The following is a 27,322-nucleotide window of genomic DNA, read 5'->3' on the forward strand; positions in this document are numbered from 1 at the left end:
CAATGTCACAGACCAATTTCAATAAGGTTACAAGGCATGACAATCCCACACACAGCACACAATCTCTCCCCTCTGCCTGGGATATAATTGAGTCAGATACTGTATAAGCTCAATTATCTCCAGGCAGAAAAGGTACACATTTCTATAAGGTCCCAAAAGTACACCAAAACATTATATCCCCTGATAGCCCTGATCTGGGTGACCAACATATCCAAAAATCACCCAGATAAGTTCACGGGTTCAGGAATTCTATGAAAGTTATTTATTTGATCGACTGCAGGCATGGTCCCATGCCCAAAACAGTTCCAGAGAATCAGGGCTTGCGGTCGGTCTAGTTCGGTAGTTTGAAAACGAACAAACTACCGAACGGAGTAGATATTCTTTCCCTAGAGCTTGTTCCCTTCATCCAGACAAATGATCTCACCAAACAGAGCCCTTCTAAATTGTATAGAACCGAACGCAGGCGATGATGGAAGTCCAGCGGTGTTCGGGAGTTTCTGTATCCGATTTTAGTTCCGTGAGATTCATGCCCAAACACCGCTGCCTGCGTTCATGCGAACAAGATGGCCGCCACCTTGTGGTTGTTTATAGGAATTGCAGCCACCCAGATGAACAATTAAAATACTGCGGGTAGAAACGTTCCAAGTTGTTAATGGGTCTTAACAAACTCCAGGGTGGTCTCTGGTTCGTGCCGTTGTTCGGTAATTCAAAGTGCTGCTTCGAAAGTTCGAAATGTGGCCATACAAGTCCAAAAAGGCACACACTGGTTTTAATCAGGGTTTAACACAGGGGCCATAGTCACGGGGTAGGAGGCTGGCAAACAGGCCCCTCCAAAAACCAGTGGCGAGGTTACTTTCGCCACACAGAGATTAAATGCCTACTTCTAGCCGTACCTATTAATACCTGCAGTGAGTGCTGGGATAAGCTGAAAGAGGTCAGTTGACATCGTCAATCACAGCCACCCATTGCTGCTTAAGCAAATTCTTCCTCATTAGCCTAAGCAGCATAGAGGATGATGGTGCTCGCTCTCTTGTTTAGCATTAAATACACATTAACACTGAATGGAAGGATGGCGCCAGGGAACTACAGACACTATAACCACTTCAATTAGATTAAGCAGTTACAGTGCCTACACTGAGTTTTGCTGTGATAGGTATAGTTTAGGACAAGTTGCTGAAATGAGGATTTGTAGAGTATTGGAATGTGTGGCTTTTGGTCACTCAGAGATTAACGATGCAGATAGTAACAGAGAGAAAATGTAATTATTTATTTAGCATAGTGATTGTAACAGGAAGGTCTTCTGAGCGTGTCACTACCATTGAAGTCCATCTCATATGTCTATCTTTATTTGTGTGGCCGTAACTTAAAGGGACACTATAGTCACCAGAACAACTACAGTTTATAATCAGTCCCTTCAGGCTATTTGCCCTAAACACCGTTTTTTTTTTAGAGAAAATGCAGTGTTTACATTACAGCCTATGGACACCTCCACTTGCCACTCCTCAGATGGCTGCTAGAGGTGCTTCTTGGGGCATTGCTGCACAGTGTGACTGACATTCAGTGTCTCCACCCTCTGCATGCAGACACTGAACTTCCCTCATGGAGATACATTGATTCAATTTATATCTATAAGGAGATGCTGATTGGCCATTGGCTGTGTTTGGCTTGTGCTGGCTCTGCCCCTGATCTGCCTGATTGACAAGCTCAGCCAATGCAATGCATTTCAATGGGAATACATGTAGGATTTTACTATATTTAGGAGGGCTAAGGGGGGCCAGGTGGTGTTCTAACTTTATAGGGTCAGGAATACATGTTTGTGTTCCTGACCCTATAGCGTTCCTTTAAATAATGTGTTGCTAGAGGCTAGTTCTTGTTGTAAATAAGGTATTTTGGGTATTCTTTCCCATGGGTTGGAGAAACCCTTTAATGACGGTGGCCTGTGATGTCAGTAACACTCAGAGGAATTGGTGATATTTGCCTGTGGGTTAGAAGATAAGACGTTATACTGAAGAACCGTGGTATGGCCTCAGGATCATATGGAGAAGGGACAGGCGATGTCACAGGACAAGTCTTGATCTTCATTTGGAAAACAATCTGCCCTGTTCCCGTTACAGTGGATATTCGCTGTCACTAGTTCTCCTTTAACCTTACTATCAGACATGGAAATGTAGAAATCATACGAAGCATTGTATTTTAGATTATTATTCCATTCTGTAAATTTCCCAGCTGTTTCTGGATAGATGATTATGATTATATTAGACTTGCTTGCTGTGTCAGCATACCACCAATGTTAGCTATAGATTTCATTAGCCGAGAAGCTTTGAACAAGATGTTTTATTCTTCTGAAATGCCAAATAACTCATTTTGTTAACGCTAACGTTTACATAGACAGTGACCAACCCTTGTGGTTTTTTATTTTTTTTTAAAGGAACACTGTAGGTACTATAACCATTTCTTCTAATTAAATTGTTATAGGGCCTGGAATCTTCTGGCCATGTTCTATTTTTTGTAAATTTTTTGTAAACCACCGCAGCCCGGCCCTCACTGAAGGTGTGGCTAAGGCACAATTTACACTCTTCATTGTAGTCATACCAGCAGTGGGCACCATGATAGGCTGAATGCAGTCAGCTGACACTTTTTAGCCAATCACAGCCACCCATCGCGTCTTAGGCTAATTCTTCCTCATTATCCCAAGCAGCACAGAATGGTTTAACACTGAGTGGAAGGCACATTAGGATTCAAGACACTATAACCACTTTAATGAGATGAAGCAGTTGCAGTGTCCCCTTGAATCAACTACCCGTGCTTAGATTACATCAAGTTAGACAATGTATGTCAAAGTAGCTAAAATGAACAAAATATAAATCTCCATTTCCATATTATATTATATAATTATATTATATTCCCTACATTAAGCAGTTGCATCTTTATTTACTGGTTATTGACTAAACCCTTTGAACTTGTAATTTTATTGTCATGTCACTGAAAATATTAAATCCATTGGCACTGTGCTTTCATTGTTAGGGACAGCTTTAATCTTTATAGAAAGTGCGCTACTGGCCTTTTGTGGGCTGCTTATGAGAATAATGTGACTGTCGTTTTCTGCTGGGTAGGTTAAAGTTGTTAAGGGGTTACTAAAGCCCACTGTATTGGTTACAGTGCTAGCAGTACCCAGGACTCATTTTCCAATAATGGGGCAAACCGTTTTACAACAATTTACCCTCTTACCTGCCACTTATTGATTGGCCGAGAGCGTCAGCTTACTAAATTGACATTAGCCAACAGGGAACTCTTGTACCGGACTGGAGAATGACTCCCCAATTAGGTTGAGTTACACCTCTGGCAGCAAATGGGTTAAACTCTGTAGTCTTTCATAGTGAAATGCTGCACATACAGACTTCAGGCACCATCACCATTTTAAATCACTGAAATTGTCATGGTGTGGGTGTAACACTTGATACTTTACATATGATAAATATCTATCATGCGTTTTGTGATTTACAAATTTCTTTTTAAGTGACACTTGTTATTCAGAGATGGCATTTTTACTGTGAATTAATTTAGATCTTTACATCGATGGGAGTTTGGCAGTAATCACAGCAGTTGTTTCGTATTTGGAGGGAGGACAATAATTCTAGAATTATTGTCCTCCCAATAATCACTAAGTGTGCCCAAAATCGCAGAGCTAGGGTGACGAAGGGCATAGAACAGTCTATTCTTAGAATGCAGTGTGATCGTATACTCACGCTGGGCTACTTGTCTATCAGATATTACATATACCAGGTTTACAGAGGTTATCCATAGCGGATTAAAATGACCTGTGTGGACCTTTCATTTCCGTTTTAAAGGATTCATTTGATTTTCAGTTCCCCTGGTTTGAAAAATGACTACCGGAGCAGATGTACGGGATATTTTGGAGCTGGGTGGTGGAGAATCAGAGAGCACCGGAATAATCAGCAAAAAGGACATTATCAATGCAGACAAGGTGACTATTAAAGAGCATGTGGTTATTTCCTGTATCCCGCAATACTTTATGTATTTAAATGTGCAAACCTGCTTATAAAATTAATATAATGATGGATTCCCTTTTTGTGCCTCAATACAGAAACGATCCAAGAAATCGTCAGAAACTCTGACTTTTAAAAGGCCTGAGGGGATGCACCGGGAGGTGTACGCTCTGCTTTATTCAGACAAAAAGTAAGTGGCAGGTTCACTTTAAGTGCTAACATTTCCTTATAAGGACACTCTAATGCAGGGCTTGACAAATGTGCTTGGGATCTAGGAGCCAGCTAAAAAAAAGTTAGGAGCCAGGTTTTTTTAATGTCAAAAATACAATTCTTAAAGGGACACAATAGTCACCAGAACCACTACAGCTTAATGTAGTTGTTCTGGAGTCTATATCCTGTCTGCTTATGCTTTTTCAATGTAAACACTGACTTTTAGACAAAAGGCAATGTTTACATTGCTGCCTAGTAACATCTCTAGTGGCATACAGTCAGACAGCCTCTAGAGGTGTTTCTTGGGTCAGTGCTGCACAATGTGCAACACCTACATTCAGTGTCTCCCTGGAGACACTTAATGCTCTCAAAAGGGGTGCATTGATTCAATGCATCTCTATTAGGAGATGTTGATTGGCACAGTGTGGCATTTTTCCATGCATGCACAATAGTCGCCCAATGCTCTCTTATAAGGTGGAAGCATTGGATGGGCTGAGCTTTTCAAAATTGATGAACTCAGCCATAGCTCACTACAAATGTTATTAATCATGAGGACTTTGTAGTGAGTTTCTTTATTCTTCTCTGTGCATATTTTAATTTATTGCCTTTGCTGATAAAAGCAAGGGAGGTGTATGCATGATACATACAGTCACTTAAATTAGAGGGACAAAGGTTTAAAAATAATATCAGGAAGTATTACTTTACTGAGAGGGTAGTGGATGCATGGAATAGCCTTCCAGCTGAAGTGGTAGAGGTTAACACAGTAAAGGAGTTTAAGCATGCGAGAGATAGTCATAAAGCTATCCTAGCTATAAGATAAGGCCAGGGACTAATGCAAGTATTAAGAAAATTGGGCAGAGAAGATGGGCTGAATGGTTCTTATCTGCCGTCACATTCTATGTTTCTATGTCACGGATGTGTATAACAGCTACACTTGAACATTGTTTGGAAATGCACATTGACCATTTTATCTGAGACTGAAACCCTGTGGCAGTGATAGTTGTTTGTGAACGATTTTTCCTGCGATGTTCTGCCAGCCTTCGGCCAGTCAATCTCTTCCAACCCAAAATCGGGTCTGTGTTGGCACACCCTTTCTGGTTCAATTAAAAGCCCACTGATACTGTAATAAAGGAATTTATTGCATTATTGTGTATAGTTTTATTTTACATTTCCTGAATGGGCCATGAACTAATTTACTAGCTAATGCCATGTACTTAACTTGTACCGATGTCAACAAAAAGTTTAAACGCTTACTTAGGCTGCAAATATTTACTGGAAATATAGTTTATAAGTATCTGAAGTGGCAAGGCTGGTCATCACTTCTCTACTGTCACACAGTGACAAAGAACCAAGGAATACATGGCAGCTTGGCGGTATAAACACCATTCCTACAATACTCCCACTATGCTCCTTTCATCTTCTATTATGGCCATTGTGTGTTCTTTGTCCAGGGATGGTCCCCCTCTGCTACCAAGCGACACCACTCAAGGTTACCGCACTGTGAAGGCAAAGCTGGGTTGTAAGAAGGTACGGCCGTGGAAATGGATGCCATTCACTAACCCAGCCAGAAAGGATGGAGCAATTTTCTACCACTGGCGACGGGCATCGGAGGAAGGAAAGGATTACCCGTTTGCCAGGTTCAACAAGGTCAGTTATGGACATGTCTCAGATCTTTTTTATAATAGGTCTACAGGTTTACGAAACAATTTATTATCCACCATAGAGAGAAACTTTATGATGTCCTTCGCAGTCTCATTTGTACTATGTGCTGGATCAGTAATGGCTGACTGTAGATGGATTTAGTGACGCGTAGCATGCTCAGTGTTAAATCGAAACTTTCTGCATTCTGATTCGCTCTTGTGTTCTGAGCTACTCAGAACGCAGTAAGAATGTCATCGTCCCTGACCATAGTGTGTTTACATGAAAACATTTCTTCCCCTGAATTTTTACACTCTGACCATCTACACATTTATCCCTGAATTAACACACTCACCCTTTTCATACATTTACACCTGAAACCATACATTGATCCTCTTCATACAGTCATCCTCTCACTAACCTTCTATACATATTCACGTACTCAATGACCGTCTACACGCGCTCGCACACTCGGTGACCGTCTACACGCGCTCGCACACTCGGTGACCGTCTACACGCGCTCGCACACTCGGTGACCGTCTACACGCGCTCGCACACTCGGTGACCGTCTACACGCGCTCGCACACTCGGTGACCGTCTACACGCGCTCGCACACTCGGTGACCGTCTACACAAATTCATTAAGCCTCTAGTCACATCTACAGACTCATTAACACTACACACATTCACACACACTCTAACACTATATACATTCATTCCTATATTCATACTCTGATCCTCTACACTTGTTCACACACTTACTGACTCTCAACACACAATAACACACTCACTCACTAACCCACTACACATGTTCATCGAGTTTGCCATTACTGTTTTAATCCATAGGTTTAAGCATATGTAAATAAAATATTGATCTGGTTCTAGTTGTGCTTTCTCTTTTACATGTGATCCTCTAGCTGCTAATCTGTTATTTATAAATTGTTCTCCTGCACCATCCCCCAACATTCATTGCAAACTGTCTCACAGATGAGGTGCTTTCCGAAGTTTGCCAAATATTTGAACCCCCCAACTAGCTACACTCCCTTTTTGGAGGGTTGTAAATCAGAGAATTTAGTGAGACGCATCCACGCATATGACAGTCCCAGACTCCGAGTATTCTTGCTGCCGTTATTATGCTCCGAGTGAAACCATCACATCTGCTTAGACTGAATATGGATGTGCTGCAGACTCTTGGGAGGGTGGGAAAGTGTTTCCGTGAGGGGTATAGTTTTCTGCTTTGTGATCGATTTTATTATTCTTTCAGTGATTGAGGTGAGGGTTAGGGATCAGACCAGGTCACGGCAGCTGTGCAGACCAGCCAGATACCGACAGTATGTTTGAACTTCATGATTTTCTAATATCCTTTGGTCATTCCCCGCTTGATCTTAGAATCTTTCAATGCATGGTTCTCTCTCTGATTTCCTTTGTTTCTGTAATATATACATAAAACCCCATTATTTGTGCCCAACTCTGGTGGTTTAAAAAAAAACAAAAAAAAAAACATTACATTTTGTGAGCTTTGACTTTGCTGTTTATTGAGCGGGTGTGCTTTATCTTGTATGTTGTATTAATTGGCCCCAGCAGCACCTTTATAATGTATGCATGTTCGGGTGAGTGCAGCCTCTTGGAGAGATATATACTTTTTTTTTCTTTCTATGCATTGTTGCAAAGTGAAAGTTAAAGGGACACTGTAGTCACCAGAACAGCTACAGCTTATTGAATTTGTTATGGTGAGTAGAATAATTACCTTCAGGCTTTTTGCTGTAAACACTGTCTTTTCAGAGAAATTGCAGTGTTTACATTACAGCCTAGTGATAACTTCACTGGCCACTCCTCAGATGGCTGTTAGAGATCCTTCCTGGGTCATGGCTGCCTAAAATGCATCCAAGCATTCAGTGTCTCCTCCCTCTGCATGCAGACACTGAACTTTCCTCATTGAGATTCATTGATTCAAGTCATCTCTATGAGGAGATGCTGATTGGCCAGGGCTGTGTTTGAATCATGCTAGCTCTGCCCCTGATCTGCCTCCTTGTCAGTCTCAGCCAATCCTTCGGAGAAGCATTGTGATTGGATCAGGCCACCATTTCTGATGATGTCAGCAGACAGCTAGTTTTTCTGAGGCAAACAGCATGCAGATCTACAGCTTTAGGCTTGAATACAGTAAGATTTTGCTATATTTATGGAGGCATGAGGGGCCCATGGGAGCTAGATAGTGGTTTTAACTCTATAGGGTCAGGAATACGTTTGTGTTTCTGACCCTATAGTGATCCTTTAAGGTAAAGCTTGTGTTTTGTGTCACCTGCTCTTTTTTTTCCACAGACTGTGCAGGTTCCAGTGTACTCTGAGCAGGAGTATCAGATGTACTTACACGATGATGGCTGGACTAAGGCCGAAACAGACCATCTCTTTGACCTTTGCCGACGATTTGACCTTCGCTTCATTGTCATCCATGACCGATATGACCACCAACAGTTTAAGGTCAGACTTACCTCCATCTCCCCGATCCTCAAACTGGGTACAAAACACTATACCGGTCATTCAGTCAAGCGAGAATTGCTTGGATTTCAGAGTGAATTTCAAAATCTAGGCCAAAATAACCGAATTATAAAAATTCTCGAAGTCAGTTCTGTTTTCAGTTCGGCTGTTTTGGCCTTAAATTTTAATTCCCATCAATTCTCACTTTAGTGAATATCCTGTAAATGTTGCTTGGCGGTAAGACCCCGCCCCCTCCTGCATTCTTTTTTTATTTTTTTATCAGTGATTGATGAAGGTGCCGGGGAGTGTGCTGGCCAATCATTACCAAGTTTGTCATATATTCATCACTCGTATATTCACTCCCCCTCTTGTGCCTTCTGCAAACCAGTCAGTCTCCCATGATTGATGACGATACAGTTATACCTCATTTGTGTGTTTTGATCTGTTGTTTTTGATTTTCCTGTTTTTGTTTTGTTTTTTTCCCCCTTTCCTGTCTTGCTTTGCTCTGTTTTTGGTTGCCTTTTATTTAAATAACCGTTTTGTATTTTATAATTGTATCCATGGTAAATATTTTTTACATGACTTTTTCCAGTATAGAGTATATATTACAATAGTTATAACTAAATATTTCAAAGGACAGGTAAAAAAGTGGCACGAAAATTTATCCCTAAAAAGTGATCAACCGTGCACTCAAATTGTGCATACAAAAAATAAGCTTACTTTATAGTAATACCATTTTTTTTAAAGTGCTTTAACAATGTACAAAATATTGATACATTGCAAATCTAGTCAATTAAAGTGCAGCGAGTACAATGAATTCTGGCAAAAACTATCTTAAATATCAAAACACAAACCAATATGGTACGCACAAAATATATCTGGAAATATCACCTATATTACTTTTATAAAACCTCTGGATAAATGCTTCATACCTAAAAATATAGATTTAAAAACGCATTGTCCAAACTTGATGGATAATTTAGAAACACCAATTAAATGTCACCTACAAAAGCAGAGTGCTGCAAGTCATTACTGTTAGGCTCAGGGAAGGTCAACCCCCTAGTGTGTGATGGATTGTACAAATCTGCAGCACCTTTCCTTGAAGGACTCACCACTACCTGAACGGGCTGTAAACTTTATTTTATTTTTTTGCATCCGGCTGGTAGGGATCCTTTGAAGTGTGACGCAATGTGTTTCGCAATGCCCTTCAAGGCTTTTGCAAGCAACCATCAAGTCCTCTGTGTTTTCCTTATATATAGCCATACAACTCTAGCATTATACGAATTACCATCTCACAAACCTTACAATGCGTTGGGACTTCATGTTTGTTCCTTTATTTATTAAAAACTTGTAACAATTAAATTACCTCAATAATTATAAGAAAACCTACAGTTAATTAAGAATAAGTGTTTGATTTCGGATCAAATATTACCTTTGTGGTTCAAGCTCACAAAAATAAAAAAAGATTCTATAATTTGTGGAAGTAAAAGTTGTAGGACAAAATGTAGAAATTCTATCACTAAATATCTGTGAAAATGTTGGGGTTAATTATGTGAAGCAACTTATTGATTCAGATGTAGTAAAACCTTTTTTATGATTTACAATCCAATCATTATCTGCTCACTCAGAGATATTTAATTACGTAAGATTAAAAGGTTTGCTTATAGCTCATTTATTGACAGCTAATAGTGACACTTTAACTGCCTTAGAGAACGTTTTCTTACAGGAAAACAATAAAAAGGTTTTAGCTAAATGTGTAAAGGTGATCAGACTGCGACCAAAGACAGGAAAAGGTGAGAAATCTTAAAATTTGGGAGAATAACTAAAATTAAAAATGAAGAATTCATCTTTAAAGTCAACAAACATATCCGCCTTTTATTACTTGAAATGCACTTTAAATGTGTGACTGTGTGGTATTAAGTTCCCGATAAATTAGGTAAAATATACCCAGATCTGAGTGAGATTTGCTGGCGTTGTTGGGGAGAAATAGCGAAGTATAGTTGTTTTGGCAGGTTAAGGTGAAATGTGGCAGAAAGTGGTTTTCAGGAGTATCTGAAAAGCTCTCAATAAAAGCCGTATTTTCGCTTCATGAAGAAATAGAAATAGTGATTTGATAGCAGTATCCTTGTCGGCAAACAAAAATATTTATCTGTTTTTGCTGATTTTATGTTTGTGTCCTTTTGTTTAGTTTTTTTGTTTTCTGATGTGTATGACAAGTCTGTATTGTCATTGTATTTTTTTTATATTTTTTTGGAAAAACTTCCTTTTCAAAAATCCCTCATTAGGCAGAGAATTCCACATCCTTATTGTCCTTACTGTAAATAATCCTTTCCTCTGCTATAAGAAAAATGACTTTGTGTCCTATAACCAGTTCTGTTAGTGCACATATTGCCAGACAGCTGTTTGTATTGACCCTATATATATTTGAATAGGGCTAGAATATCCCCTCTGTGCTAAATTTATTTATTTTACCATTTCAGGTTTTTTTAGCCTTTCTTTAAAACAACAAAAAAATCAATTCCCTTTATTAATTTAGTAGCCTGTATTTGCACTAAATCTGATTTCTTAAAGGGACACTCCAGACACCCAAACAACTTTATCTAAATGAAGTTGTTGTGGTGCCAGGAGGCCCCCCAAGGCACTCTTACTGAAAGAGGTTAAAGAAACGTATTTCTTCCAAGTCAGTTTAGTGAATGGGGAGTCCGTGATCGGCTGAGAGGATCAGCTGACTGCTATCAGCCAATCAGCAGCACACCTGCCCGGCAGCACTCTGCGCTTCCTGAGTCTGTATATTGATATGCCGGATGCCATCTGTGGGGAAGTGGATATTGCCGCTGGAAGCAACTTTGGGGTTAAACCATTCGAGAACGGTTTAACCACTTGGTGCCTTTAATATCCTTTTTTTAAATTGGAGCCAGTAATTGCACCGCATGTGCTACATTGGGTGTTGGGTTTATAGACGTAGATATATTTATAAATGGGTAAAATAATCATCTGAATTGAATTATAATCCTTTTTATGTACTTGTATTATTCACAGAAAAGGTCAGGCGAGGACTTAAAAGATCGTTATTACGGGATCTGCGCTAAGCTGGCAAACATTCGTGCCACTCCAGGAACAGAACTTAAAATACCCGTATTTGACGCGGGACACGAGAGGCGGAGAAAGGAGCAGCTGGAGAGACTGTACAGCAGAACGCCGGAGCAGGTTGGTTCCATTCACTCCTTCAGGATTATTCACTACACGGGAACCTGCGGTCAAAGTAGCAACATACATTTTATTTTTTTTTTAACATTTATAGCTCGCTAATTTTTCCAGCTTGGGTTTGTTGGCCTATAATGTTCCCAGAATAGTGAATGTTTTTGCGTAGAAATGTTTTCTTCCAATTTTACTGAATGTGATTACAACATGTGTGTTGTCACTACAGAGCTATGGGTTCAGAGCTGTACTCTAAATTCTTGTTTTGGGGTCCTGAATAAGGGAGATAAGAATCCATAGACTCTGCTCCTGCTAGATGCTAACTTAACATTTGTCAAGGGTTAAATGAGGCCTATTCTGGCTTGAAACAGTCACCTGGAAAAGAAGCTGATTTTTTCGTTTCTCCAGTGCCATGTGTGGCACGGACTAAAAAAACACCACTGTACCACAAACCATCGCTTGTTTCTCCTTTTTAAAGTCCGTGCGAAGAGCCTTTTTCTCCTGCTCATCTTGCGTTATGACCTTCCATCTGCAATTCTGCTTAGAGAACTCAAGTACAAAGTTACTCAAACTCACCGTCTGGTTTGCGTTTTTTTTTTTTTTTTCCTGTGACCTTCAACTTTTTGATCCCTTTGGTTGAGTTTCAGATCTCACGCTGTAAAGTGGGAAGGAGTTTACAGAGCAGGAAGGTTATCTCACCATTTATTTCCAATTTACATCGATGTCTTTAAAGTGTATGTGAAGGAGCTCCCGTATTCCGACTGAGTACCTCGGCCATGTCAGCTTCTTCTCTGCCACCAGGGACTCTGGAACACTTCAGACTGCTTGACTGTGGTAGCGTTACTTATCTGATCCTCGTGCCAGCCAGGGTCCTCTATTTGTCCTGCGCATGGCGAACGCCATAGCGGTTTGCCAGGCTCGTGCAGTACTGGAGACTCCAAATTGTAAAGGAAATAACGTCCAGACTGTGTTCTTAAAGGGACAATGGGGGGGTTGCATCACTTCCTGTTTTAATTGGTCCACGTCAGTCCAGCACCCCTCACATGTACATTTTGGGGCCGCAAGCATGGTATGGACTAATCACAACACAAGAAATAGTATTTAAACGTCTATGGCCCTTTGAGCAGTGCCCTATTGTGGTTTCTGTTCTCAGTACCCTTTAGTGCGTTCCTTGATACATAGTGTTATTTCTGGTATTGATCTTAGCCAAAATGAGAACTAGCCGAAGTCAGGTACATGGTAAATCAATCACACCTAATAACAAGACAGGCAAGGGTTACAGAGAAACTCAGGGTCAAGAACAAAGATGTCTCTCTGTTACCCTGACCTAGGCTTGTTATTAACTACACTTCCTCTATTGTTATGTCCGGCCACTCTAAGGCCAATAATATGTTTATTCCAGTCCAAGCTTATTACTGCTACCTAGACTCTGCGTGTTGGGGCTTAGACTTCATGACAGGTCTCTGAGGACCTCATCCGCCATACCAGGCTGCCGTGAATATGGCTCTGGAGAGCAGTGATTATAGCTTTACTATAGCTTTTCCCCCACACTATAGACGAGTATGAATGCAGGGCATGGAATGACTGTATTTCACAGCACCCAGCTATAAATACACAGCAATGTTAACTCTTCCTGCAGGGCATCCACCATACAAAGCAACAGTACAGTTGCAGTACAATACAATTGCCCCTCTCTGACGCCACTCTGTCTGGGGACTTCATCCCATTATCTTTAGCTTAGACAAAATGTCTGGGTCCCTATAACCCTCCCCAGAGTGACAATACCCGCTTTTAGGGGCTCTTGGGACCAGGCACATAGTCTGTGGGATGGAGACTGGCCTTCAAGCATCTCCAAACGTCCATGTCACAGGACCTTCTGGCTTGCTAGTGAGGCTTGACGTTACTTGCGAAGCACAAACCAAGAAAGTTATGGTGGGGAAAATTGTGATCCCTTGCAGTAGTAACATCACTGCAAATGTATGATTTCTGTGGGAAAAGCAAGTCTTATGGCTTGACTGGTGTGCAGATTTTTGTTTAACAATATATTGACTATTCACTGACCTCAGGTGGAAGGGGCTTTCATTAACAATTTTTTCCCACCATAACTTTCTTGGTTTGCGCTCCGCAAGTAATGCCAAGCTTCAATAGCATTAACAACGAAACAGCTGTCCATGAGTGATTCACTGGCTTTGCATCTTTTCCCAAGTTGTGTTTCAATGCTGTTGTATACAGCAAACATAAACTCCAAGGAATCCATGTTTAAAATGGAATGAAGCAAAAATGTGATTCTTTGTTGAACTAATTTGCACATGTTCACTGCAAATTTATGATTTCTGTGGGGAAAGCAAGTCTTATGGCTTGACTGGTGTGCAGATCTTTGTTTAACATTGTATTGGCTATCTACTAAAATAATGTATATATGTATAAAATGCTAATGTAATAAATGTTCTGCTCACTAGGTGGCGATGTTAGACTTCTGTAATGCCTCACATTTCTCACCTGCATAATGCCTGTTTTGCCTCTAGGTGTCAGAAGAGGAGTACCTTATCCAAGAGCTAAGGAAAATCGAGAGCCGAAAGAAGGAACGAGAGAAGAAAGCCCAGGACCTGCAGAAACTCATCACGGCAGCCGACACGACCACAGAGCTACGGCGGGCTGAGCGCAGAGCCACCAAAAAGAAACTGCCGCAGAAAAAGGAAACCGAGAAACCTGTAAGAGAGCATGTACTAAAAATCTGCTATTTCCTCCCAGGGGGACGTTCTGTGTACCTTTCCTGATCACATTGCTGCATATTTACCAAAGGGGTTCTTTTAACCAGAGTAAATACATAGCCAGGGTTTGTGTAAAACCACAGACCATCTAAACACTCAGAACATCGTCTTCCTCAAATATTACAATGATTGATTTATTAGACCGACCGCTGGTGAGAAATAACAAGGAATTTTCAATTTAGGCCCAAATAGCCGAGTTGGAGAGTATTTCCAGTTTGGCTATTTTGGTCTGTCATTTCTCTCATCCGATATCTGCACTTCCTGCTTTATTGAATAACTCTTTCGAGGTTTGGCAGTGACGGCCCCACATTGTAGACTGAAAAGGATTAAGACTCTCTGAGCTGCTCCCCTCTGCAATTTACTGACACCTTGGCAGGGCCGGATTAACATAGGGGCTGATGGAGCTGCAGCTCCAGGCCTATGCCATGGAATAGGCCCACTGCTAACACTGCTTTTTTTTACTGCTCTTCCCATGTGGATGTAGGGAAACAAAACTTGTGTGGACTGGCTGACAATGAAATGAGTTAAGGTAAAGCTGACTTTGTGCACTATGCAAACGCTTTTGCTGCTTCAGTATAACTCTGTGGCATGTCCCCTTTCTTCAAAATTCACTACATACACCTTTTCTCTGTCCCAAACTGTGTAAAAGGATCTTCTGCCTGCTAGTAAAGTTAAGGAGAGGAGTGGACAAGTGAGTGCTAGGAGACAGTCCTTAGAAAGCGTGGAGTGAGCGCATCATTAGACGCATTTATGCCAAGCTCAAGGTACTGTCTGCCTAGTATGCCCTTAGTTGGCCAGCCTGCATGATTGGCAGGCAGCCTGTCATGTATTCACGCCAGGCTGACCTTCTAATTCTTTGGGCAGATTTTTGGGGGCATGTTTGCCCCTCTGGGCAGTTTTGGTTACGTGATTCACGTCAGTGGAACACCCTTTTACCCCACCCACTGGAAATCCTGCTTCACCCAGATACTGCTGTTAGGGGGGATGAATTTACTTGAAAGATGAATTTGAGACATTCGCATATGGTGAATGCGAGACATGCATCTCCACCAGATACATGACGATTGGGGGGTATGACGGTTTTAGTGTTTTCTGTCAATACGATTTGATAATTAGGCCCATCATAATTGTCAGCACCAGGCCCGATGGGCTCTTAATCTGGCCCTGCACCTTGGGGTCTCTAGAGCTTCCCCCAAATTAAGTTCCCTTACCAGTGGCTTTTAGATATTTGGAAAGTTTCTTCTTGGGGCTGGTTGTAGCAGCAGGCAAGTCCCAAACTGTAGAAAGTCAATAATCCCCTTAGTTGTAAATTAAGTCTTGTAATAACAAAAATGTAAATGAGAACTTTGTGATTACTCTTTTAGTGTGTGTCATATGGTGCGTCTGTAAACGAAACTTGAAAGATTTCAGAGGCCACACTCTGTTTGTTATTAGTATCTCGGTAGAATAATTAGCCAGCGTAATAATGTTACAGGTAGAATAATTAGCCAGCGTAATAATGTTACAGGTAGACTAATTAGCCAGCGTAATAATGTTACAGGTAGAATAATTAGCCAGCGTAATAATGTTACAGGTAGAATAATTAGCCAGCGTAATAATGTTACAGGTAGAATAATTAGCCGGTAGAATAATAATGTTCCAGGTAGAATAATTAGCCAGTGTAATAATGTTACAGGTAGAATAATTAGCCGGCATAATAATAATGTTACAGGTAGACTAATTAGCCAGTGTAATAATGTTACAGGTAGAATAATTAGCCAGTGTAATAATGTTACAGGTAGAATAATTAGTCCGTGTAATAATGTTATAGGTAGAATAATTAGCCAGTAGAATAATTAGCCGGTATAATAATAATGTTCCAGGTAGAATAATTAGCCAGTGTAATAATGTTACAGGTAGAATAATTAGCCGGCATAATAATAATGTTACAGGTAGACTAATTAGCCAGTGTAATAATGTTACAGGTAGAATAATTAGCCGGTATAATAATAATGTTACAGGTAGAATAATTAGCCAGCGTAATAATCTAACCGGTAGAATAATTAGCCAGCGTAATAATGTGACCGGTAGAATAATTAGCCAGCGTAATAATGCGACCGGTAGAATAATTAGCCAGCGTAATAATGTGACCGGTAGACTAATTAGCCGGTATAATAATAATGTTACAGATAGAATAATTAGCCAGTATAATAATGTTACAGGTAGAATAATTAGCCAGTAGAATAATGCTACAGGTAGAATAATTAGCCGGTATAATAATGTTACAGGTAGAATAATTAGCCAGTAGAATAATGCTACAGGTAGAATAATTAGCCAGTGTAATAATGTTCCAGGTAGAATAATTAGCCAGCGTAATAATGTTACAGGTAGAATAATTAGCCAGCATAATAATAATGTTACAGGTAGAATAATTAGCCAGTATATAATAATAATAATAATGTTACAGGTGGAATAAATAGCCAGTGTAATAATGTTACAGGTAGAATAATTAGCCGGTATAATAATAATGTTCCAGGTAGACTAATTAGCCGGTATAATAATAATGTTACCGTTAGAATAATTAGCCAGTGTAATAATGTTACAGGTAGAATAAATAGCCAGTGTAATAATGTTCCAGGTAGACTAATTAGCCAGCGTAATAATGTTCCAGGTAAAATAATTAGCCGGTATAATAATGTTATAGGTAGAATAATTAGCCAGCGTAATAATGTTACAGGTAGAATAATTAGCCGGTATAATAATAATATTCCAGGTAGAATAATTAGCCGGTATAATAATGTTACAGGTAGAATAATTAGCCGGTATAATAATAATGTTACAGGTAGAATAATTAGTCGGTATAATAATAATGTTACAGGTAGAATAATTAGCCAGTGTAATAATGTTACAGGTAGAATAATTAGCCAGTGTAATAATGTTATAGGTAGAATAATTAGCCAGTGTAATAATGTTACAGGTAGAATAATTAGCCAGCGTAACAGTGTTACAGGTAAAATAATTAGCCAGTGTAATAATGTTACAGGTAGAATAATTAGCCAGCGTAACAGTGTTACAGGTAAAATAATTAGCCAGTGTAATAATGTTATAGGTAGAATAATTAGCCAGTGTAATAATGTTACAGGTAGAATAATTAGCCAGTGTAATAATGTACCAGGTAGAATAATTAGCCAGTGTAATAATGTACCAGGTAGAATAATTAGCCGGTATAATAATAATGTTACAGATAGAATAATGCTACAGGTAGAATAATTAGCCGGTATAATAATGTTCCAGGTAGAATAATTAGCCAGTAGAATAATGTTACAGGTAGAATAATTAGCCAGTGTAATAATGTTACAGGTAGAATAATTAGCCAGTGTAATAATGTTATAGGTAGAATAATTAGCCAGTGTAATAATGTTACAGGTAGAATAATTAGCCAGTATAATAATAATGTTACGGGTGGAATAATTAGCCAGTGTAATAATGTTACAGGTAGAATAAATAGCCAGTGTAATAATGTTACAGGTAGAATAATTAGCCAGTATAATAATAATGTTACAGGTGGAATAATTAGCCAGTGTAATGTTACAGGTAGAATACATAGCCAGTATAATAATGTTACAGGTGGAATAATTAGCCAGTGTAATAATGTTACAGGTAGAATAATTAGCCAGTATAATAATAATGTTACAGGTGGAATAATTAGCCAGTATAATAATAATGTTCCAGGTGGAATAATTAGCCAGTATAATAATAATGTTACAGGTAGAATAAATAGCCAGCGTAATAATGTTCCAGGTAGAATAATTAGCCGGCATAATAATAATGTTACAGGTAGACTAATTGGCCAGTATAATAATAATGTTACAGGTGGAATAATTAGCCAGTGTAATAATGTTACAGGTAGAATAATTATCCAGCGTAATAATGTTACAGGTAGAATAATTAGCCAGCGTAATAATGTGACCGGTAGACTAATTAGCCGGTATAATAATAATGTTACAGATAGAATAATTAGCCAGTATAATAATGTTACAGGTAGAATAATTAGCCAGTAGAATAATGCTACAGGTAGAATAATTAGCCGGTATAATAATGTTACAGGTAGAATAATTAGCCAGTAGAATAATGATACAGGTAGAATAATTAGCCAGTGTAATAATGTTCCAGGTAGAATAATTAGCCAACGTAATAATGTTACAGGTAGAATAATTAGCCAGCATAATAATAATGTTACAGGTAGAATAATTAGCCAGTATAATAATAATAATAATGTTACAGGTGGAATAAATAGCCAGCGTAATAATGTTACAGGTAGAATAATTAGCCGGCATAATAATAATGTTACAGGTAGAATAATTAGCCAGTATAATATTGTTCCAGGTAGTCTAATTAGCTGGTATAATAATAATGTTACAAGTAGAATAATTAGCCGGTATAATAATGTTATAGGTAGAATAATTAGCCAGTGTAATAATGTTACAGGTAGAATAATTAGCTAGCGTAATAATGTTCCAGGTAGAATAATTAGCCGGTATAATAATAATGTTACAGGTAGAATAATTAGCCAGTGTAATAATGTTACAGGTAGAATAATTAGCCAGTGTAATAATAATGTTACGGGTGGAATAATTAGCCAGTGTAATAATGTTACAGGTAGAATAAATAGCCAGTGTAATAATGTTACAGGTAGAATAAATAGCCAGTATAATAATAATGTTACAGGTAGAATAATTAGCCAGTATAATAATAATGTTACATGTGGAATAATTAGCCAGTGTAATAATGTTACAGGTAGAATAAATAGCCAGTATAATAATGTTACAGGTGGAATAATTAGCCAGTGTAATAATGTTACAGGTAGAATAATTAGCCAGTATAATAATAATGTTACAGGTAGAATAATTAGCTAGTATAATAATAATGTTACAGGTGGAATAATTAGCCAGTATAATAATAATGTTACAGGTGGAATAATGCTACAGGTAGAATAATTAGCCGGTATAATAATGTTCCAGGTGGAATAATTAGCCAGTATAATAATAATGTTCCAGGTAGAATAAATTGCCGGTGTAATAATGTTACAGGTAGAATAATTAGCCAGTGTAATAATGTTACAGGTAGAATAATTAGCCGGTGTAATAATAATGTTAAAGGTAGAATAATTAGCTGGTATAATAATAATGTTACAGGTAGAATAATTAGCCGGTATAATAATAATGTTACAGGTAGAATAATTAGCCGGTATAATAATAATGTTACAGGTAGAATAATTAGCCGGTATAATGATAATAATGTTACAGGTAGAATAATTATCCAGCGTAATAATGTTACAGGTAGAATAATTAGCCGGTGTAATAATAATGTTAAAGGTAGAATAATTAGCCGGTATAATAATAATGTTACAGGTAGAATAATTAGCCGGTATAATAATAATGTTACAGGTAGAATAATTAGCCGGTATAATAATAATAATGTTACAGGTAGAATAATTTGCCGGTATAATAATAATAATGTTACAGGTAGAATAATTAGCCGGTATAATAATAATAATGTTACAGGTGGAATTATTAGCCGGTATAATAATAATGTTCCAGGTAGAATAATTATCCAGTGTAATAACGACCCCCTGCTTTGTGTTATCAGGTGTGAGGCTCTCCACATCCAAGTCATAACAGGGGAACTAGAATTAAAGGGAAGTAAAATGGCAGGTAGATATTACGTGATTGTTCATTCCTCACTGGAGACTGACTCTGGTTTTATCTTCTACCTCCCTCGCGCCACGGTTTAATTGTAAGTGGTGTCTCTTTCTGTATTTGTTTTTGCAAATAACTATTATTAATGGCTTGTGGCATTGGAAAGAGACAACTCCCAGGTGATGGGTGGGTGCTGGCGTGACATTATTGACATCTGTCAGGCCTCCCTTGTGCCCACTGCATGCAAAGTTCCGATTACACCGGTCTGTTTACGCTTAGGGGGCAATTGTGAAACCTTGAATCAATAGCAAGGACACTGCTTCTCCCCTGGGCTCCCCTGCTTGCTGTTTAATAGTTGCAATCAAATGGCTATTGAGCTCAGTAGCCTTAGGCGGCTTTAGGGCTTTAAGGCACAACCTTTACAAGGTATTCCAGTGAGGTAAGTGTTAAATTTGTCCTTGAGTGCTTGTCATTCCTATTGAGTGTACACAGTAGATGTTTATATGCACATGATTTACAGCCCTGTGATTGCTAAACTTTGGCACTCCAGATGTCTGGCTAAGCCTCATGGGAAGATAGTCCACAACATCAGATGTGCCAGAGGTTAGCATAGAGGTAATGGATGTAGGAGAGATAACGAACACTAGAGGGCATCCATTAAAATGGTGCAGTTCAATATACGAAATGCCTTTATGACATTGTGTTTCATATGTAATTATTCTGCACGCAGCGAGTTAACGTGCATAATGGGGAACATGGCAGTGATACTTAGAGGAGCTTAGCTCATGTTAGAAGCCTTTTCTGTGTTATTTAAAGTTTTTTTGTTTTTTTTTTGTTTTTTTTACTCACTTTGTGACTATTGCAAATTTTAATATGTCCGCAGTCATTATAGCTGTGTTTTGACACTGAGTTAGGAAGACTATAGCGTTATTTGGCATTATTTTTAATATTTTAGATTTAAGGGGTATTTAGAATTGTGGAGACTTTTGATTACAGGCTGTAAGAATGATGGGAGTTACAGTCCACAGTGTCTCCTACACAGCAATAGCGTACAAACTAGGTTACATAGAAAAGAAATCGAAATAGAATGAGGAGTAACGTAATGCTTGCCAGACAGGAGAAAAAATAATATACAGCAATAATCGCCAAAAGGAGAGTATATATTCACTGGGACAGGAAGGGGAGCAAAGCAAGAGGATAACCGTGAGAGAGAACCCCCAAAATATAGAAGGTGGAGCCTTCAGAGAGAACGAACATGAGATAAAGTAGTCTTATGGCATATTTATATACCAATTAGCTTGTACACACAGAAAAAAATAAATATAAATATTTTTTTTGCTATACATATATAAAATAAATCCTAGAGGACTAGGTGTAAGTATTTGCGTACTTTCAGATTTTGTTTCATTTCTCAGCCTCTGCTGGTTTTAACTTGAAAAATCTCTCTTTGAGAAGGTGGATTTTCTATAACTAGTTATCCTGTATCTCTGACCTCGTGAGCATTTAAAAGCAGACACACTCTTTTGTAATAAGCTCTAACAACCTCTCTGGCAGTGAAGGAATTGGCTGCTAAATTAAGCAGATGCTCCATTTGTGGCATGCATAATGAGAGTCTAACGTAAAGTATCTTCATAGGAGGCAGCGTATGTAGTGTGAGGTTGCTTTAATGCACTGACCTTGGCTGTGACCTTGATTTAAGTATGGGTGCCCGGTCAGTGTGTTGTCTGGGAAGATTTTTCTGTAACCTTAGATTAGTACTAATAGGTACACTGGGAAAAGTGAAGGAGGTTGTGCACGTTATTTGATAAACTGTTAATAGGCAAGATGGGAAATGTATTTTACGTAAAAAGTGGGTAACTTTCCCATAATCCTACTAGACTGGGTGGATAACTTTCCCATAATCATACTAGGCTGGATGGATAACTTTCCCATAATCCTACTAGACTGGATGGATAACTTTCCCATAATCCTACTAGACTGGATGGATAACTTTCCCATAATCCTAGTAGGCTGGATGGATAACTTTCCCATAATCCTACTAGACTGGATGGATAACTTTCCCATTATCCTACTAGACTGGATGGATAACTTTCCCATAATCCTACTAGGCTGGATGGATAACTTTCCCATAATCCTACTAGACTGGATGGATAACTTTCCCATAATCCTACTAGACTGGATGGATAACTTTCCCATAATTCAACTAGACTGGATGAATGACTTTCCCATAATCCTACTAGATTGGATAGCTAATTTTCCCATAATCCTACTAGACTGGATGAATAACTTTCCCATAATCCTACTAGACTGTGTGGCTATCCGTCCCATAATCCTACTAGACTTAATTGATTACTTTCCCATACTCCTACTAGACTGGATGGATAACTTTCCCATAATCCTACTAGACTACATGGCTAATTTTCCCATAATCCTACTAGACTGGATGGCTAATTTTCCCATAATCTACTATACTGAATGGATAACTTTCCCATAATCCTACTAGACTGGATGGATAACTTTCCCATAATCCTACTAGACTGGATTGATAACTTTCCCATAATCCTACTAGGCTGGATGGATAACTTTCCCATAATCCTACTAGACTGGATGGATAACTTTCCCATAATCCTACTAGACTGGATGGATAACTTTCCCAGAATCCTACTAGACTGGATGGATAACTTTCCCAGAATCCTTCCAGGCTGGATGGATAACTTTCCCATAATCCTACTAGACTGTGTGGCTATCCGTCCCATAATCCTACTAGACTGAATTGATTACTTTCCCATACTCCTACTAGACTGGATGGATAACTTTCCCATAATCCTACTAGACTGGATGGCTAATTTTCCCATAATCTACTATACTGTATGGATAACTTTTCCATAATCTTACTAGACTGGGTGGCAATCCGTCCCATAATCCTACTAGTCTGGATGGATAACTTTCCCATAATCCTACTAGACTGGATGGATAACTTTCCCATAATCCTACTAGACTGGATGGATAACTTTCCCATAATCCTACTAGACTGGATGGATAACTTTCCCATAATCCTACTAGACTGGATGGATAACTTTCCCATAATCCTACTAGACTGGATTGATAACTTTCCCATAATCCTACTAGGCTGGATGGATCACTTTCCCATAATCCTACTAGACTGGATGGCTAACTTTCCCATAATCCTACTAGACTGGATGGATAACTTTCCCATAATCCTACTAGACTGGATGGATAACTTTCCCATAATCCTACTAGACTGGATGGATAACTTTCCCATAATCCTACTAGACTGGATGGATAACTTTCCCATAATCCTACTAGACTACATGGCTAATTTTCCCATAATCCTACTAGACTGGATGGCTAATTTTCCCATAATCTACTATACTGAATGGATAACTTTCCCATAATCTTACTAGACTGGGTGGCAATCCGTCCCATAATCCTACTAGACTGGATGGATAACTTTCCCATAATCCTACTAGACTGGATGTATAACTTTCCCATAATCCTACTAGACTGGATGGATAACTTTCCCATAATCCTACTAGACTGGATTGATAACTTTCCCATAATCCTACTAGGCTGGATGGATAACTTTCCCATAATCCTACTAGACTGGATGGATAACTTTCCCATAATCTTACTAGACTGGATGGATAACTTTCCCATAATCCTAGTAGACTGGATGGCTAACTTTCCCATAATCCTACTAGACTGGGTGGATAACTTTCCCATAATCCTACTAGACTGGGTGGATAACTTTCCCATAATCCTACTAGACTGGGTGGATAACTTTCCCATAATCCTACTAGGCTGGATGGATAACTTTCCCATAATCCTACTAGACTGGGTGGATAACTTTCCCATAATCATACTAGGCTGGATGGATAACTTTCCCATAATCCTACTAGACTGGATGGATAACTTTCCCATAATCCTACTAGACTGGATGGATAACTTTCCCATAATCCTAGTAGGCTGGATGGATAACTTTCCCATAATCCTACTAGACTGGATGGATAACTTTCCCATAATCCTACTAGGCTGGATGGATAACTTTCCCATAATCCTACTAGACTGGATGGATAACTTTCCCATAATCCTACTAGACTGGATGGATAACTTTCCCATAATTCTACTAGACTGGATGAATGACTTTCCCATAATCCTACTAGATTGGATAGCTAATTTTCCCATAATCCTACTAGACTGGATGAATAACTTTCCCATAATCCTACTAGACTGTGTGGCTATCCGTCCCATAATCCTACTAGACTTAATTGATTACTTTCCCATACTCCTACTAGACTGGATGGATAACTTTCCCATAATCCTACTAGACTACATGGCCAATTTTCCCATAATCCTACTAGACTGGATGGCTAATTTTCCCATAATCTACTATACTGAATGGATAACTTTCCCATAATCTTACTAGACTGGATGGATAACTTTCCCATAATCCTACTAGACTGGATTGATAACTTTCCCATAATCCTACTAGGCTGGATGGATAACTTTCCCATAATCCTACTAGACTGGATGGATAACTTTCCCATAATCCTACTAGACTGGATGGATAACTTTCCCATAATCCTACTAGACTGGATGGATAACTTTCCCATAATCCTACTAGACTGGATGGCTAACTTTCCCATAATCCTACTAGACTGGATGGCTAACTTTCCCATAATCCTAGTAGACTGGATGGCTAACTTTCCCATAATCCTAGTAGACTGGATGGCTAACTTTCCCATAATCCTAGTAGACTGGATGGCTAACTTTCCCATAATCCTACTAGACTGGGTGGATAACTTTCCCATAATCCTACTAGACTGGGTGGATAACTTTCCCATAATCCTACTAGACTGGATGGCTAACTTTCCCATAATCCTACTAGACTGGATGGATAACTTTCCCATAATCCTAGTAGACTGGATGGATAACTTTCCCATAATCCTACTAGACTGGGTGGATAACTTTCCCATAATCCTACTAGACTGGGTGGATAACTTTCCCATAATCCTACTAGACTGGGTGGATAACGTTCCCATAATCCTACTAGACTAGATGGCTATCCTTCCCATAATCCTACTAGACTGGATGGCTATCCTTCCCATAATCCTACTGGACTGGATGGCTAACTTTCCCATAATCCTACTGGACTGGATGGCTAACTTTCCCATAATCCTACTAGACTGGATGGCTAACTTTCCCATAATCCTACTAGACTGGAGGGCTAACTTTCCCATAATCCTACTAGACTGGATGGATAACTTTCCCATAATCCTACTAGACTGGATGGATAACTTTCCCATAATCCTACTAGACTGGATGGATAACTTTCCCATAATCCTACTAGACTGGATGGATAACTTTCCCATAATCCTACTAGACTGAATTGATTACTTTCCCATAATCCTACTAGACTGGGTGGATAACCTTCCCATAATCCTACTAGACTGGATGGCTATCCTTCCCATAATCCTACTAGACTGGATGGATAACTTTCCCATAATCCTACTAGACTGGATGGATAACTTTCCCATAATCCTACTAGACTGGATGGATAACTTTCCCATAATCCTACTATACTGGATGGATAACTTTCCTATAATCCTACTAGACTGGATGGTTAACGTTCCCATAATCCTACTAGATTGGATGGATAACTTTCCCATAATCCTACTAGACTGGATGGCTAATTTTCCCATAATCCTACTAGACTGGATGGTTAACGTTCCCATACTCCTACTGGTCCAGATAGTTAGCCTTCCCAGACTGTTTTATTTTTATTTCTGTTTCAGCTCAGTTTTTATAGTAAACTAGTTTTTCTGTATTACACATATTCTAAAAAATTGGAAAATAAAACCTTGAGACGTGTAAATGCTTGTTTTAAAGTCTCACTATTAATAAATATTATGATTTTGTGTATGGCTTTGTAACTAACTAACTCTGGTTTATAATGTTTGTTTTTCCTCTGCCAGGCTGTACCAGAAACTGCTGGCATAAGGTTTCCTGATTTCAAATCAGCGGGCGTCACACTGCGCAGTCAAAGGGTAAGTCATGTCATACTCTGAGTGTTTATCTTGTCAGTATAATAAGTTCCATTGGATTACAATACAGTCTTTATGCTGATCGCTCCAGATATCTCTCTCTTCCTGTGATCTTTTGTCCCTTCCTTGTCCATCTCAGCTGCTGACTTCCTGAAACGTAAATTACCTGTACGTCTTTCCTCCCTCAAATGTGAACCTTTGTGGTTTACTACCTAAACACTGAATTGGACTGAAATGAAAACAATTGGAAAATTCTGTTAAAATAGTCAAACCACTGGTTTTGGGCAAACCTCTTGTAAACCAGCAGAATGATAGCTGCAGCCTAATAGCACCATAATCACTACAAGATAACGTAGTAGTAGAGACAGAAATAACAGAGAATCCGACATAGGATAAGCACAATGTAAATCGACTTCTCTGGGTACATCGTTAACTCGGCAGTATCGTAGGTTCAATGCTGTGGAACGTCTTTGACCCAACGACTGTGAAAGGGCCTCCTCCAGTCCGCAGAATCAATGCAATGCCAGCATAGGAATCGGGATAGCCAGGGCGTTTATAGAATGCTAGCTCCACCCAACAAAGTCCATGGAAATGAGAGGTAGAGAAGTCAAGAGAAAGAGTCCGTTCTGGTCACAATGAACTCCTAACATGCTCTAATATCCATTATGCCCCAAGCTGCAAACAGACTAATACTGACTTTTTAGGGACATATGTCCGTAAAAGCAGGCAATGCATTATGGGTCGCTGATGTGATTCACAAACTACTCAAAGGCTCAACATTCGACCCTGCGGTGAGAATGAATACATCTGGATATCAAAATTAGACTCTGTGGAAAAACTTAGTTTAAACCAGTGGTTTGAATACATAAAACAGCTGGAAATCTTGAACTGCACCAGGGCAGGCAGCAGCAACACAGCCTACTAGTATAGACCAGAGTAAAAAAAAAAAAATTATATAAGATATAATTCTAAATTTGGTATAGTAGTAATTTGATCAATGCGAGAATATATTAAGACCCTTGTACAGCACGGAGAGGTATAGGAAAGCCATGATAGAACACTACACAACAAACACTATTTACCATCTAAAGGCAGTGACAAGTCTGTATTTTGTAAATTAGTGGGTGAACCTTTAAGACTAGGATTTGATTCATGTGTAATTGGCATATAATGCTGTGGAAATATGTATGTTTTGTCCGTGTGATCAGCTGGAATAGCAAACAAATTTGCAGAACTATGTATTGGTGTAACGGGGAGGTAGAGACTAGCTAGATATAGTTC

At 39.0% G+C, this 27,322-nt stretch overlaps 1 protein-coding gene across 1 annotated transcript in view; it reads left to right on the forward strand.

Annotated features, from left to right (window-relative positions):
* The window catches only part of DMAP1 (DNA methyltransferase 1 associated protein 1), a 60,805-nt gene that overhangs the window by 2,169 nt on the left and 31,314 nt on the right, over positions 1-27,322 (forward strand). Inside the window, exons 2-8 of the mRNA XM_063427172.1 lie at positions 3,867-3,985; positions 4,106-4,197; positions 5,669-5,864; positions 8,174-8,332; positions 11,369-11,536; positions 14,053-14,238; positions 25,973-26,044. Of these exons, the coding sequence (XP_063283242.1) occupies positions 3,884-3,985; positions 4,106-4,197; positions 5,669-5,864; positions 8,174-8,332; positions 11,369-11,536; positions 14,053-14,238; positions 25,973-26,044 (975 nt within the window). The 5' untranslated portion in view covers positions 3,867-3,883. The remainder of the gene's footprint in view (positions 1-3,866; positions 3,986-4,105; positions 4,198-5,668; positions 5,865-8,173; positions 8,333-11,368; positions 11,537-14,052; positions 14,239-25,972; positions 26,045-27,322) is intronic.

This window comes from Pelobates fuscus, chromosome 7 (genome assembly GCF_036172605.1).
Source record: "Pelobates fuscus isolate aPelFus1 chromosome 7, aPelFus1.pri, whole genome shotgun sequence".
Lineage (NCBI taxonomy): Eukaryota > Metazoa > Chordata > Amphibia > Anura > Pelobatidae > Pelobates > Pelobates fuscus.